Below are 17,202 nucleotides of genomic sequence, written 5' to 3' on the forward strand. Positions count from 1 at the left end.
ACTGCATGTTAAGTGCACAGCAGTGAATAAGACAACAAGGTCCTTGCCCCCAAATATCTTATAATTTAATGGGGGGATTAAGTAATTTATACAGTCTTCAAAAACAGTAGGAATAGTAGAAATTTGGTAGTACTTGTAAGTTTCTTGAAATCAGCAAAATCATTAAAAATGTTGCATGACTTATAGGATAATAAGTATTTTTAATTTTCATTTCATGTATAAGAAATACCTTAAAAAAATAAAGTGAAAAAGACAGCTACCATTAGGATTTTTCTATAGGTTTGTGGTGAATATTAATGCAAGAAAATGCAAAAAATATGCAAGGTCCTGGAAAGAATCCTTCCATGTTACATGTCATAAAGTGGAATGTTTAAAAAAAGTGGCTCAAGGCAAGAAAAATCTATTTCCTTAATTTAAGTAAAAATACTTATTTTAATCACTACGAACTAGAATTTCTAAAAATTATTCATAATTAACAACATCCTGAACATACTCATCAAGACACCTAATGCTTTAAGTCTTACAAAGAATGGGGTGATTTCTTTTAAGAGTAGTTAGTCATAGACAAGTAGGCAAAATGACGACAAAGAATTCTATATACATTTATCAAGAGTGTACAATGTTTATGTTCTACAAATAAAACATTTTTATGTTCAATATTCAAATATTTTCTGATGTTAATAAAAAATATATCTTCATAACTGAACTCCTTCCAATACTAAAGATAGCTCAGGACTTTTTGTATTTAAAGGATGAGATTCAGGCCTTCTTGACAGATTACTATATTTTTGTCTAATTTTCCCCACACAATTATTATATCTTTTAGACAAGCTAATTTTACTTGTATCCCAATTGACAATAAGATTTAAATCTTCTGGAAGTAAAGTATTTGATCTCTTCTTGTCTTCTCTTATTCTAGTACCAAAAGTCTTCTTTGGATTGTGGTTAATATGTTTCTGGTCTTTGGCCATCTTCTGGCTTTCACCAGTGTGGTACTTTTCATTGATATGTGGGCTTTCCATTCCAGTGGTACATATAATATTCTTGTGAGCAATAGAAGGAAGAAATGTTTGAGATGACATTTTCTCAAAGGGTCCAATTGGTAAATCTTGAAGATACCTGGGGAAATGTTGGCTAATTTTATATTCATAGATTAATTTTCTTGAGTTTGAATCATCTAACTTGATTGAGAGTAGATCATCTATTGTTATATTCTGATAGGTATCTGTTAGACTTTCAGGTGTATTCAACTTTTCAGAATTATGTTGAGGTATGCTAGGTAAAATTCCAAGTCTGTTTTGTTTTAAGACTAATCCAGTACCAGGAATAAAAAGTTCTGGTTCTTCCTGTTTTGACAGATGAGTGATGTTTGTGTTTGAAATAGACTGATGTGTGTGTCCATTTACTGCTGTATCTTTCCAGATTAAAGGGTTATATATAACTTGTCCATCAATAGGGCATGAATTGCACGTGTGGAATAACCAACTGTCAATACATTTCCTATGAAACTTAAAAAAAAAGGTTATAAATTAATCAGAGATATAATTATCTTGTTTATAATGTTTGCTATCTATGTAAGTTTCCCCCAGTTTCATTATTGTGTTACTATTAAAACTATTTAGCAAGAATGGAAAATAATTATAATTTATCAAGTTTTATGGAAATATTTCTAAGAGGAAAATGGAATGGTTTATGGATTGATCTCCATTTTCAACACTAAAATGGAAAGGCTTCTATGGATGTCATTTTTGTAATTTCATTAAATCCCACTACTTATTCAAGTCATTAATTTCACTGTTGCTATCTAATGAATGAAATTTATTAAATAATAAAAACAGTCATAACCATCTAGAGTTGGAAATGGATCTGATGATGGTAAGGTATAAAATAAAAAATCACATTCTTGGGAAGAAAACAAACTATCAGACATTTTAAGTAAAGGTGACTCTAAAACTATAAATATTTATTTAAAGTAACTTTATTTCAGAAAAATCCTGGTTACCAACTATATCGTGATCGAAAAACATTAGACTTTAATTCCAGTGAATTCATTTGAAATAATAAACTATGTCAAATTAAACATTTCTGTTTCCTCCAAAGAATCACAAAAACACATTATTCTATAAGCTTTTTCTTTATATGGGTAACAAAAGTAGATAAGGTAGATAAAATAATCTAATTTGGAAGGCCATTTTATCTTTCCTGAATAGCATATACAGTAGTGAGTCCTAATCAATAGAAATCCATCCATAGGGGATAGACCTGCCTTCTCAATAGTCTCTGCTGCAGGTCTTCTACACATACTGCTCAATATGAACATCTCTGCACATAATACAACTAAAAAGCAAAAAGAGAGACTTAAATTGTCAATTCATTTGTAAAAACTAGCCCTATAAGGAAAGTCAAAATAAAATGATGTGACTTCTACCTTGTGAGTACATGGTAGCAATCTTGTATGTTGACCCAGATAAAATGCCTTCAAACAAAGTCGACACTGATAGCCTGGAGCAAGCAGCTTACTATTCTTTGTAATCAGTAAGAGAGGCAGTGACTTCACCACTTGTTTTGGTGTGTAAACTTGGCTGAATGAGAATGAGCAGAAAGACATGAATATTTATATGTGATTATAGATCAGGAAGTCATCAATAGCACGGGTAAATAACCTCCATATGAATAATGTAAATGAATCCAATATTTTCTTGAACTGAAGGTAAGAAATCTCATACATTATAAAGCTGAATAAATCTATTATACTGGTGCTGAACAAGATGGACTCAATTTCAACATCAACATCATAAATAACAAAATTTAATCAGTCATTTCAAATAAAAACACTAACCTAAAATTTTTTGATTTGCACTTTTTATTTTATTTTGTTTTAAAGATTTTATTTATTTATTTGACAGAGTTAGAGACAGCCAGCGAGAGAGGGAACACAAGCAGGGGGAGTGGGAGAGGAAGAAGCAGGCTCGTAGCAGAGGAGCCTGATGTGGGGCTCGATCCCATAACGCTGGGATCACGCCCTGAGCCGAAGGCAGACGCTTAACCGCTGTGCCGCCCAGGCGGCCCTAATTTGCAATTTTTAATGTCATTTCATAAGAACAAAATTTTAATGAGACCACATACTCAAATTATTTCAGTCTAAGCCAACACTTACTCCTTGTGTTTAGAAAAATACAACCCAATTCATGATGTCATCTGGTAGGGAGGAAGGTGCACGGTAAGCCACATTAAATATTCCAGACTACTGTGATAAATTGGTAGATGAGAATCTAAGAGGAAACTCATTTTCCCTTGGGCTATATGCTTACTACTTTAGTATCGTTAGTCTATGTTAATGTGATTCTAAAAGTACCAACCCCATTTTTGTACAGAAGTACAAAGACATAGGGAGAGAGAGAGAATCTCAAGCAGACTCCTTACTGAGCATGGAGCCCAACACAGGGCTTGCTCTCAGGATCCTGAGATCATGACCTGAGCAAAATCAAGAATTGAATGCTCCAGCAATGGAACCACCCATGCACCCCAAAATTTGTCAATACTCTTAAACCCTACAGCTACTTTATCAGCTAAGTTTATGTAATAGTCTAAATCCTTTGTTGTCATTCCAACAATCTTCACAGCATCTTCACCAGGAGTAGATTCTATCTCAAGAAACCACTTTCTTTGCCCATTCATAAAAAGCAACTCCTCATCCATTAATGTTTTATCATGAAATTGCTGCAATTCAGTCACATCTTCAGGCTCTACTTCTAATTCTATTTCTCTTGTTATTTCCACCACACCTGCAGTTATTTCCTTCACTGAAATCTTGAATCCCTTGAAGTCATCTGTGAGGATTGGAATCAACTTCTTCACAACTCTTGCTAATGTTAATATTATGACCTCTTTCCATGAATAATGTTCTTAATAACATCTAGATTGGTGATTTTTTTCCAGAAGGTTTCCAATTTACTTTGCCCAGATCCATCAGAGGAATCACTGTAACAGCTATAGCCTTACAAAATGTATTTCTTCACTTCTGGGGAAGATGGCAGAGTAGGAGTATCCTAGGCATTTAGATAACATTTAGATACATTTAGATAGCACTCACATCAGGTTAAATAACCAAGAAAATGACCTTAAGCCTATCAAAACAGACTTTCAACAGCTAAATTAGAGAACAGTCTACGCCAAAGAGGGTATGGGGGGGGCAGAGACGCAAGTTGGGAGCCAAACTGACCTGTGAACCTCTCTGCAGGAGGGATGCCAACAGTGTGGAGATGGGCAAAGACCAGACCCCAAACCAGGCACTGCAGGCATAGGGGATCTGCACTAGAAAGACAAATCCCCATAACATTTGGCTTTGAAAAGCAGAGGGGCCTAACTACATGAGTCCTTACAATCAGTAAGGCTTAACAACTGGAACTTGAAAAATCAGCAGGCTCAGTTCTGGGAGAGGCAGAGAGGTTAAGAAACTGAGTCCTCACCCTAAAATGGAGAGCGAAACAACAGTCCCACTGAGATCAGCATAGAAACAGCAGTTTGAAAAACTGGGATATATAGGAAGAAGATGTATTTACTAATCTCAGAGCATGTGCTGGAGAGGCAGGGATCTTTGGGAGACTATTCCAAGAACCAAATAGCTGGTAGGCATCATTTCCCTCCCCTGCCTCCCAGCTAAATACATAGACATGTGTTGGAACTGGTACAGCACCAACACTCTTCACCTACTTTGCTAACAGCAGCACCTTGCCCCTGTGTTCTCTGGGGTTACAGAGAACAACAAGCCCTTGGCAAGAGTTCATCCAAAGAGGGGCCACAAGCCTGGCAGGGTACAAGCAGTCTTGATAGGGGATGGCACCACTCCAAAGTTACTCCTGCTCCAGGGAGAGGGGAAAATAACCATACACACCAGTTTTACTGGGCCCCAGCAGTGGGCTGCAGGCCATGCCCAGCAACAAAAGCCTCCCAGGAGATAACACAGGGAAAATGCCTTGCAGTTCAGTGCTATGCAATTCTGGCAAAAGTCTGGTCTCACTCAACTCAAGCCCAAGGCAGCCCCAGACTAGCCCCCTAATAAAACAGGGACAAACCCTGCCCACAACAGACAAACCACTGCAGATGACTGGACTGAAAACAAATGCAACTCAGCCACAGCATAGAGCACACACAATCACATGGGAGATACCCCTGAAGTGCCAGGTTGTGGTGAACAGGGGACAATGCACTACTGGGAACCACAGGACTTCTTTTTCATAAGGCCACTACTTTCAAGATAGGAGATGTAGCTGACTTTCCTAACACTTAGAAACAGACACATAGAGTTAGACAAAATGAGGAGATAAAGGAATATGCCCCAAATGAAAACACAGAAAATCATAACAAGAGAGCTCGAGGAAATGGAGATAAACAATATGCCTGATAGACAATTTAAAATAATGGTCATAAAGATACCACTGGACTTGAGAAAAGAGTGAAGGAATTCAGTGAGAACTGTCAACAAAGAGATAGAAAGCATAAAAAAGAACCAATAGAGATGAAGAATTCAATAACTGAAATTAAAAATACACTTGAGAGAACAGACTAGAGGAAGCAGAAGAATAGGTCAGTGACCCAGAGGACAGAGTAATAGAAAGCAATCAAGCTGAACAGGAGAAAGAAAAATAATAATAAAAAATGAAAATAGACAAAGAGAACTCAATGACACCATCAATTGTAATAACATTCACATTGTAGGGATCCCAAAAGGAGAAGAGAGAGAAAAGAGGGCAGAAAATTTATTTGAAGAAATAATAGCTGAAGACTTCCTGAATCTGGGGAATAAAACAGAAAACCAGATCCAGGAGGCACAGAGAATCCCCAACAAAATCAAATGAAGGAGGTCCACATCAAGACACGTAGTAATTAAAATAGCAAAAAGTAGTGATAAAGAGATGATTTTAAAAGTAGCAAGAGAAAAGGAAGAAGTTAATATAAGGTGAGGCCCATAAGGCTATGAGCTCATTTTTTAGCAGAAACTTTGCAGGCCAGAAGCAAGTGGCATAATATATTCAAAGTGGTGAAAGAAAAAATCCTTCAGCCAAGAATACTAGATCCAGCAAGGTATCATTCAGAATAGAAGGAGAGATAAAGAGTTTCCCAGATAAACAAAAGTTAAAAGAATTCATTAACACTAAACTAGACCTATATGAAATGTTAAAAGGGACTCCTTGAGTAGAAAGGAAAGGCCATAGCAGGATTAAGAAAATTAGGAAGCACGAAAGCAGTAATATTAAGTATATCTATAAATATCAGTCAAGAAATTCACAAAATAAAAGGATGCAAATTATGACAGCAGATCCTAAAATGTGGAAGGGAGAGGAATAAAAATTTAGTGCATTGAGAATGGGTTGAAACTTAAGTGACCATCAACTTAATATAGACTGCTATATGCATAAGATGTTTTATATAAACCTAATGGTAACCACAAATCAAAAATTAGTAATGGATACGCAAACAATAAAGAAAATTGAATCCAAGTATATCACTAATGAAAGCCAGCACCATGAGAGAAGAGAGAACGATTACAAAGGAACAGAGAAGAACTACAAAACAAACATAAAACAAGTTAAAAAATGGCAATACATACCTTCAATAATTACTTTGGACACAATGCTCCAATCAAAAGACATAGGGTGATGGAATGGATAATAAAGCAAGAACTATACGCTGCCTACAAGAGATTCATTTCGGACCTGAAGACTCATGCAGATTAAAGTGAAGGGATAGAAAAGCATTTACCATGCAAATGTAAGTGAAAATAAAGCCAGAGTAGCAATTATATCAGACAAAATAGACTTTAAAACAAAGACTGTGATAAGAGACAAAGGATACTATATAATCACAAAGAGAACAATCCAACAAGAAAATATAACAATTGTAAGTATTTATGCACCCAACATGGGAGCAACCAAATACATAGAGCAGCTAATAACAAACATAAAGGAAATAATTGGTAGTAATACAATAATATTAGGGGACTTTAACACCTCACTTACATCAATGGATAGATCATCCAAACAGAAAAGCAACAAGGAAACAGTAGCTTTGAATAACACATTGGGCCAGATGGATCTAACAGATATATTCAGAACATTTCATCTAAACAGCAGAATGCACATGTTTTCCAAGTGCATATGGAATTCTTCAGAACAGATCACATATTAGGCCACAAAACAGGTCTCAACAAATTAAAAAAGATTGAAGTCTACCATGCATCTTTTCTGACCACAAAACTATGAAACTAAAAATCAACCACAGAAAAAAATCTGGAAAGAACACAAATACAAGGAGGTTACATAATATGCTATTAAACAAGGAATGGGTTACCCAAGAAATCTAAGAGGAAATAAAAAAAAAATACATGGAGAAAAATGAAAACACAATGGTCCAAAATCTTTGGGACGCAGCAAAAGCTGCTCGAAGAGGGAAAGTTATAGCAATACAGTCCTACCTCAAGAAACAAGAAACATCTCAAATAAACAACCTAACATTATATCTAAAGAAGCTAGAAAAAGAAGAACAGACAAAATCCCAAACTTGTAGACAGAAGTAATAATAACGATCAGAACAGACATAAGCAAAATAGAAGCTAAAGAAACAACAGATCAATGAACCAGTATGATTCTGGCAGAAAAATAGACAATGGAAAGGAACAGAAAATCTGGAAATAAACCCACAGTTATATGGCCAATTAATCTTCAACAAAGAAGGCAAGAATATGCACTGGAAAAAAGTCTCTTTGATAAATGGTGTCTGGATAACTGGACAGCTACATGCAGAAGAATGAAACTGGACCAAACTCTTACACCATACACAAAAGTGAACTCAAAGTGGATTTAAGGCCTAAATGTAAGACCTGAAACCATAAAAATCCTAGAAGGAAGCACAGGCAGTAATTTCTCAGACATTGGCTGTAACAACATCTTTCTAGATACGTCTCTTCTCTTTTTAAAAAAATATTTATTTATTTTAAAGAGAGAGAGCACACACAAGTAGGGGGAAGGAGCAGAGGGAGAGAGAGAATCTGCAGTGGACTCTGTGTTGAGCATGGAGCCCGATGTGTGGCTCCATTTCATGACCCTGAGAGCATGAACAGAGCTGAAATCAAGAATCTGATGCTTAACTGACTGAGCCACCCAGGTGCCCCTCTAGATATGTCTCCTTGAGGCAAGAGAAACAAAAGCAAAAATAAACTACTAGGATTGCATCAATATAAAAAGCTTCTGCACAGCAAAGTAAACAACTAACAAAACTAAAGACAACCTACTGAATGGAAGAAGAAATTTGCAGATAACATATCTGATAAATGGTTAGTATCCAAAATATGTAAAGAACGTATACAACATAACACGAATCGAATAATCTAACTAAAAAATGGGAAGGGGGCACCTGGGTGGCTCAGTTGGTTAAGCCTCCAGCTCTTGGTTTTCCACTCAGGTCATGATCTCAGGGTCTTGAGATCCAGGCCTGCATCAGGCTCCATGCTCAGTGTGGAGTTTGCTTGGGAGTCTCTCCATCTCCTTCTGCCCCTCCCCCCACTCCCTAAATAAATAAATAAAATCTTTTAAAAAACAAAATAAAATAGATTAACAATGTGCAGAAGAAGACATGAGCAGACATTTCTCCAAAGAAGATTTACAGATGGTCAACAGGCACATGAAAAGTTGCTCAACATCACTTGGCATCAGGGAAATGCAAATCAAAATCACAATGGGATATAACCTCACACCTGTCAGAATGGCCAAATGAAAAACACAAGAAACAACAACTGTTGGAAAGATGTGGAGAAAAAGGAGCCATCTTGTATTTTTGTGGGAATGCAAACTGGTACAGCCTCAACTATGGAAGACAGTATGGATGTTCCTCAAAAAATTAAAAATAGAAATACCCTATGATCCAATAATCACACTACTGGGTATAGACCCAAAAAATATGAGAACACTAATTTGAGAGCATATATGCATCCCCATGTTTACTGCAGCATTATTTACAATAGCCAAATTATGGAAACAACTCAAACGTCCATTGATAGATGAGTGGACAAAGAAAAAGTACACATACACACACACGCACACACACACACACACACACACTGGAATATTACTCAGCCATAAGAAAGAATGAAATCTTTGTTATTTGCAACAACATGGGATGTAGAGGTTGTAATGTTAATGAAATAAGTCGGAGAAAAACAAATACCACATGATTTCACTCGTTTGTGGAATTTAAGAAACAAAACAAAGAAAAGCAAAGAACAAAAAGAAAAAGAGACAAACCAAAAAACTCTTAACTCTAGAGAACAAAATGGTGGTTATCAGAGCGGAGGTAGGTGGTGGGATGGGTGAAGTAGGTGAAGGGGATTAAGAGGGCACTTATCATGATGAGCACTGAGTAATGTATAGAATTGTTGACTCACTATTTGTATATCTGACACTAACACCACACTGTATTAACAGTTAAACTGTGTTTAACTCCTGGAATTAAAATTTAAAAAATTATTTCTTAATAAGACTTGAAAGTCAAAATTAGTCATTAATCCATGGGTTGCAGAATGGATATTGTGTTAGCAGGCATGAAAACAATATTAAATAGTAATGTCAAAGATCACAGATCACTGTAACAAATATAATAACAATCTGAAAAAGTTTGAAATATTGCAAGAATTACCAAAATATGATACGAGACATGAAGTGAGCAAATGCTGTTGGAAGTAGCACTGGTATACTTGCTTGATATGGGTTATCACAAACCTCCAGTTGTAAAAAATTCAGTATCTGCTAAGTATAATAAAGTCAAGTGCAATAAAACAAGGCATGCCTATATTTTTCATAAAAGTTTATATTTCATATCGCTTTACAGATATACTTCCATCATACTACAACAATTGCTTTTACCAAGGTCATCTAATTGTCAATTAAAAAAAACAACTGTGTATTTTTATTATTTAAGGAGGTAACCATATTTTATCTTGAAATTATCTCCTTTTATTTATTCCACTTTCTCTACCTAGAATGCTTTTCTACCTAATGCTATTTTGCTTCTACCTGCAATATCTTCAAAACCTTTAGTTACACAATTTGTCACTCTAATGGGTTGGTGTGATACCTAGCCAGAGCCAGAGGAAATGGAGATGGAGATCCTTTGCATAGGCTTATTATACACCCACAAGGTATTTTATGCTCTGCAAGAGCTGTGGTCTACAAAGTGTGTGAAGTGCCCATAGGACATGGGTAAACATCCATTGGGCGGACAGAAATGTGTTTTTGTGTTACTGAGAACAAGTACAATTTTTATTTGGATAATTCACTGAAATTATTATTTTTTAAAAGATTTTATTTATTTATTTGACAGAGAGAGAGGCAGCGAGAGAAGGAACACCAGCAGGGGGAGTGGGAGAAGGAGAAGCAGGCTTCCCACTGAGCAGGGAGCCTGATGCAGGGCTCAATCCCACAACGCTGGGATCATGACCTGAGCCAAAGGCAGATGTTTAACGACTGAGCCACCCAGGCTTCCCTGAAATTATTTTTTAAAAATTAATTTTATCTCATCCTTCCAAAATGACCTCTTTTGTATACCTTTTATAGTGCACCTCATATGTTAATAATACAGAGCATGTTTAATTTTCTTTAATGAAGAATATGACAAAAAATCTGGAAGCCTAGCCACTAATAAACAGCCCAATCAGTGTTATAAAATACAACCAATCCGCTCATCATTCTTCTTCCATGAGGGTGAAATAGTGGGGCAATGAAGAAGAAAAGATTTCCTTCCCCTAGAGGTCAATCACTTCAAAGCAAATATCAAATCCCCCTGCATTTTTTTATAACTTATATCAGTTTATATCATTTATTTACTGAGGGAACTACTATATCCCTAACAACAAGTAGAATCTCTGGTGGGATTAATAATAATAGGCAAAATTATTTGAATATTTGCTGTGTGTATTAACTCATTTTATATTCACAAAATTCCTAGGAGGTTGGTTTTATGATTATTCACATTTTAAAGATGAAAAAAATGTGGCAAAGGGAAGTGAAGTAAAAAGCCCAAAAGTCACATAGCCAACTTGTAGTTGTACAAGGATTGGATTCAGGCAGTCTGACTCTAGAGCCTTCCTCTTTACTTGCATAATAATGTTAACATATGATTCATATTTACTGAATAAAGGAATGAAGAAAACTTACTCGAACGGAAAAATTATTTAAACGTCCCAAGTTATAAAAGAAATGTAAGCGTCACTGAGAATCTCACCCTTGCTTTCCTTGAAAATGTGGCATTTTTTCTTTTATCTCATTTTTAATGTCTATGTACTTTACAATTTCATCTGATCCTTTTTCTAGTGATCTCCATCTTTGATTTCTCTTCTGTAATAGGTAAAAAAAGGTGTTACTTTGAAAATCACAGAAATTTTAATTTCGTGGATTAAAATTAGTTTTGTATCAACAACATAATGCGAATGACAAAGACTCATTTAAAATACACCTTTTTTAACATTAAAAATTTACAAATTATTAGTGAGTCTAACATACTATTGCACAGCTACTATAATAACATTACTTTTAAAGGTAAAAATATTAATTAATAATGGTAATTATGGATAATTTATCTTGTGTATTAAGTAGAAGGTAGCATTATTATTCAGCAACAGGAGACACTTCTAAGTGTACAGTTCAAATGATTGCAATAACATTTTATTATTGTTGATGTAAGAAATTTTAAAACCATAAGTGGTTGTCAATAAGTTATATCAATTTGAAACACTGAAATTTTTTAAAAAAATGAATATTCAAGTTTAGTGGCTGTAATTCCTATACTTAAGATTTATGCATAATATCATCAGATATTTGTTATTGTGTTAGTTTTATAAACTACCAATGTGATAACTGGTTGCCTTGTACATTCCTATGAAAATAAGTTCTCAAAAAATTTGGTCTTAGGTTTTTATTAAAAAACAATCAGCTCTATTACAAAGTGTTATCTATTCTTATTATTCTTAGATTTACTTTACTTAGATTTACAACAGGACAAATACAAACTCCATATAAAATTCAAGATGGATACGGTACCTCACGAAATATAAATGGGTGAGAATGATGGCAGCAGCTATCGAAACATTCTTGGCATAAATGATATTCTATACATTTGGTACACCTAAAAAAACAAAAGACCAAGACATACAAGAAAAAAATTCAATTATTTTGATGGTTTTGATGAATAATTCCTGTCAAAATTTCCTGGGAACTAGGCAAATAGGACAAAGGCCCATATTATCTCACCCATATTAACTTCCTACTGCTACTGTAACAAATTACAGCAAATTTAGCAGCTTAAAGAACACAACTTTATTATTTTATAGTTTTGTAGGATAGAAGTCTGACATAGGTCTCAACTAAAATCCAGGGGTTGGCAGGATTGCATTTGTTTCTGGAGGTCCTAGAGGGCATCTGTTTCCTTGCCTTTTCCATTTTCTAGAGGCTCTCTACCTTCCTTGGCTTAGCTTTTGGCCTTCTCTCCATCTTCAAAGCAGGCAGTGTGCTTTGTCTCTCTAGGCCTATCTTCCATAGTCACATTTCCCTCTGACTCTCTTTTTGCCTCCCTGTCCACTTTTAAGAACCTTCGTGATCACACTGGGTCCAGACAATGAAAAATAATCTCCTTATTTCAAGGTCAGGCATTTAGCAGTCTTAATTACATCTGCAACCTTCATTTCTCTATGACGTGTAACCTAATATATAGGTTCTGAGCAAAAGAATGCAGACATATCTGGGAGGGCATTATTTTGTCTACCATGTAACCCTTTCATGATTTGTTCCCACAGTACCTTAGCTTTCATTTATTTCTTTCTCTAAATTCCTAGAGGATTTATAGCCTATTAGATATTCTATCATTTGATTATCCAATGTTTTCCAATTATTTCATAAAGAATTGAACTTAGCAGAATACTTCTTGAAAATAGGAATTATATTCCCTCTTTCCTCACAACATAAATTATTCTCAAAGGAGAGTGTAGAGCAGTGGGCAGGGAGCAAAACAGTGGAGAATGCCTATATTTGGAAAAATTCTCCCCAGTGCCACTTTGGCATGCAGATTATTTTGAGCTGAAGTCAATCAAGCCCTAAAGGACTCAGGAAGAGCTTTTTATCTTCCCGTCAACTGCCTAAAAGGAATTTAGATAGAGGCCTGGTCCAGAAAGAGAGCTATCACCACAGACAACTACAAAGAATATGGGCTAGGTCTGCTAAACTGGAGGGAGCTCAGCAGGGCCTGTTTGTTCAAATTCCTCTTTGTGTTCCATTTTTTCTGCATGGCATGACAAATATTTGCTCTTCCCACCTTCTCATAGACTGTCTTCTTTTCCTTTGAAGCCCCAGACCCCTATCCCCTTCTTAGCTCAGGGTGGCTTATAAGCCTCAACTGTTTGTCTTTGAACCTCTCATGTCAATTTGAGGCTCCCACATGAAAAAAATTAAATTTTTTCTGCTATTAATCTGTCTTATGTCAGTTAAATTAATAGACCAACTAAAAGAAACTAAAAAGGTATAAAAATTTTTTTCCTCCTGTGCAGAAGATAGTAAGAAGAATCATCCACAAAGAGCGAGCAGTCAGAAAGCTCAGAATAATAGAGGCGTGCACTACCATTAAAAAAATACTTAAAAGAAAGATTTGAAGTAGTCTGCTAAAGCCACACACTAATCATTTGAGGAATAGGCAACAATGAGGACTGAGAATTTTACACCATGGCTGCTTCATGTCCTCATTCCCCACAGCTGTTCCTCCCAATCCTCTCTTTCCCACGTTATCCTAGCTCCTTAATGTTTGGATCCATACTTCTTGAAAACAATGGCTACTAAAACCAAAGATCAAGTCCTTCCTTTTTCTAATTCTATTTAACCAACATTCCTAACACTAGCTGAACACCTGCTAAAACTCTACAAAAATTCTCCCCTTCTTCCTCAATTTAAAATGCCCCTTTGGAGCCTTCTCAGGCCAATTATTTTCCAGTAAAGACTCTTATAGTGATCCAGTTGATTTTATTCTATGTGACACATAGAGAAAACAAAGAACTAAAACACTTCAAAGCAGAAAAGTTATCATTTGTTGATGGGAGTGATAAAAAAAAGTTTTATGGTTTTATAAGAGGGTTCTAAAAAATATATTAATTAGGCTCATCATAACGTATTTCTAGGAAGACTGAAAAAAAGTATATTTTCTTAACATACAGTTAAGCTAAAATTTTAGTTAAAACACAAATTTCCCAAACATAGCAATTAACTGATGTGTTAGTGTGGCAATTGTGGGAAAGTTTAGGGATTACTTACAGAAGTAACAAAAATTGTTTTCTCTAGCATTTATCTTGTTTTTAAAGTATAGGATTAAAGAAAAAAATACGTACTCATTGTAATTTCAAGTTTGGGAAACCTAATTAAATATTCAGTCAATCTAGTAAATATCCCTCTAGCTCAATCCTAGGAGTGTTTGGCAATGATTTCACTGATGGTTCAAAGAAAGTTATAGAAGTTGAGAGGTCTAGAAGTTGAGAGTTCTGAATTTGGAAACTCATTTAAGCCTGTGTCCAGAGCTTCCAGGACAAGACGCTACTTCAGACTCTCAATCTAGTACAAAGACAATATGTTTGTGTAAGTGAAGAAAATAAAACAATCAGAATTTTTGAGGTACTGGGCAGACATAAATCATCAGTCTGGAAATCCTAAATAAGCAAACACCACTTAAGGCAAACACGCTATATATAGAAGAAAGAAGGCAGTAATGACCAGTACCCTAATGTTCCAAGTTTCCTAAAGTTAAAAAAAAAAAGTTAGAATACATGTTTATAATTTTACTGTTGACACTTACTTATAACATTTCCCCTCAATTGGAAATTGTTTGCAGTTATTACAGGGAATTCCAAGGTGTTTGTCCAGTCGCTCTTTTTCAGCTGCAGTTACAAGTTTGCTAGAGTTTTTGAATTCTTCTAAAATAAGTTTTAATGGGGCAAACTCTTTCCTACACAGAGGACATTTCAACATGGAAGTGTTTGAAATCATATCCTGATAATTAGCTAGGATCTTCATGCATTTTATATGAATGCTATTGCCACAGCCAAACCTGTTAGAAATAAAATTTGAGTTTACCATTTATATACATCAAAGTTATATATATTTATATAAATGAAACTTTCTGTGCTACCATTTTATTTCCCATAAAAATAGATTCTGAACTGATTTTCCAGATATAGCTTGATTATACACATAAACACTATTTTATCCACCTACTTAATCTATCATCTTTAATTTAATACATTAGAATTCCTAACAAATTCTCCCTCATTCCAATGAAATGGTGGTTTAAACAATTTTGCATCATTAAAATATTTTTCATTTTTTTTTTTTTTTTAGATTTTATTTTCAAGTACTCTCTACACCCAGTGTGGGGCTTGAAACCACAACCCTGAGATTAAGAGTTTCATGCTCCATTGACTGAGCCAGCCAGGTGCCGCAATATTTTTCATTTTAAAAGTGAGAATAAATATAACCTTAACAAAAGGAAGATTATAACAATAATTATTGTTTTTAAATAAAAAGCATCACTGAGAGCAGGACTTTCTAGAAATCACACAATATGTGATTGTACCTGACAAATATCTATGGAAAGAAATAATATCTATGGAAAGAAATAATATTTTGGGAAATAGTTAATAATTTAAAAATATGCAATAGAAGCAGCCATATGGAAAACTACATGGATGAAAATTTTGGCCAATAATCAGAAGTAAGAAAATGAAAAATTCAATAACAAATGGTTGCCCAAATATTCAAGTCTAACTTTGTAGGGCCTCAAAGAATAGTATGAATATGACACTCTTAACAAATATTTGTGTATAGGTAAGCATTTCAATTATTTAGGTTTAAAGATAGAATTTTGAGACACTGAAAAGAATTTTTATAATATTAAATTACTATCTTTACTCTCAGAAAATTCTTTGTAACTGGTCTAAGAGATGGTTATTTATTCATGTGTATAAAACAAAAATGTGAAAGCTATCCTACTTTAATAACTTAAAGTGGAGAGGGGAATAAACTGGAATTAAGTTTTAATTTTTACCCATTATAATGTAGCCTAGAAATATTTAGAGTAAGAACAGGACCTCTTACCACAGATATGTTAGGAAACAAAAGACCAATTAAATACAAATTAAGCAATAGGTAAAGCTTTTTGTTGTTTTTCTATCAATATGTCTCATAACAATCAATTACAAACATATTAAATTACAATTTTTTCATAAGCTTTAAATATCCAAAGAAAAAAACATGTAGAAGGCTGGGAAGATGGCAAAATAGGAGAATCTTGAGCTCATCTTGTTCTGACACAATACTGACGTACATATTGACGTAATAGCCACATCAGTGCAATTAACTCAGAAACAACCTGAAGACTGGCAGAACAGACCTTTCACAGTTAATCATAGAGTGAGTGCAACATTGAAAAGTGTAATAGGAACAGAGATATGGTCAGGAACTAAATCCATGGGGAGACTAGCCACAAATGGGAGGGACACCACAAGCATGGAGAAGAGGAAGAATCAGGCCCCACACCAGGCACCCAAGGCTCAGGGAACCTGCATTGGGAAAACAAGTCCCCATAACATTTGGCTTTGAAAACCAGTAGGGCTTAACATTGCCAGTTTTTAGAATCAGTGGGGCTTAGCTCCAGGTGAAAGGAAACTGAGTCCCCACCCTTAAAGAGCCAGCATAACATATAACCGAGCTGAGATACAGCAAAAAAGCAGTAGTTTGAAAAGCACCTGGGGTATCATGAAGGTGGTTTATTTACTAATTTCAGAACGTGCCCCAGAGGGGCAAGGATCATTAGGAAACTTCTCCAAGAACTAAAGAGCTAATGGGTGCCATTTCTATTTTCCCCCATCCCATAGGCTAGATAGCTGGATGCTTGCAGGAACCAGCACAAACACTCTTCATCTATTTTGCTATCACAGAGCTTCCTGCCTCCACATTATCCTGTGGAGCCATGCCAACCAACTTGCTCCACTTAGCAGGTGTCCCTAGAAAGTAGCTGCTGTCCTAACACATTCTGCAAGCAGTCTTGGCAGGGACCAGCACCACTCCAAAGTGACTCCTACCCTGGGGAGAGGAGAAGACAACTACATACACCAGTGCACCC

General features: G+C 35.3%; 1 protein-coding gene across 1 annotated transcript in view; it reads right to left on the minus strand.

Moving 5' to 3' along the window:
- Positions 1-695: 695 nt before the first annotated feature.
- Positions 696-17,202, minus strand: part of ZSWIM2 (zinc finger SWIM-type containing 2) — a 30,269-nt gene continuing 13,762 nt past the window's right edge. Inside the window, exons 5-9 of the mRNA XM_002929722.4 lie at positions 14,878-15,129; positions 12,090-12,174; positions 11,275-11,387; positions 2,429-2,582; positions 696-1,508 (exon numbers count right to left, since the gene is read on the minus strand). Of these exons, the coding sequence (XP_002929768.2) occupies positions 696-1,508; positions 2,429-2,582; positions 11,275-11,387; positions 12,090-12,174; positions 14,878-15,129 (1,417 nt within the window). The remainder of the gene's footprint in view (positions 1,509-2,428; positions 2,583-11,274; positions 11,388-12,089; positions 12,175-14,877; positions 15,130-17,202) is intronic.

The sequence above is a fragment of the Ailuropoda melanoleuca genome, chromosome 2, assembly GCF_002007445.2.
Source record: "Ailuropoda melanoleuca isolate Jingjing chromosome 2, ASM200744v2, whole genome shotgun sequence".
NCBI classification, from domain to species: Eukaryota; Metazoa; Chordata; class Mammalia; order Carnivora; family Ursidae; genus Ailuropoda; species Ailuropoda melanoleuca.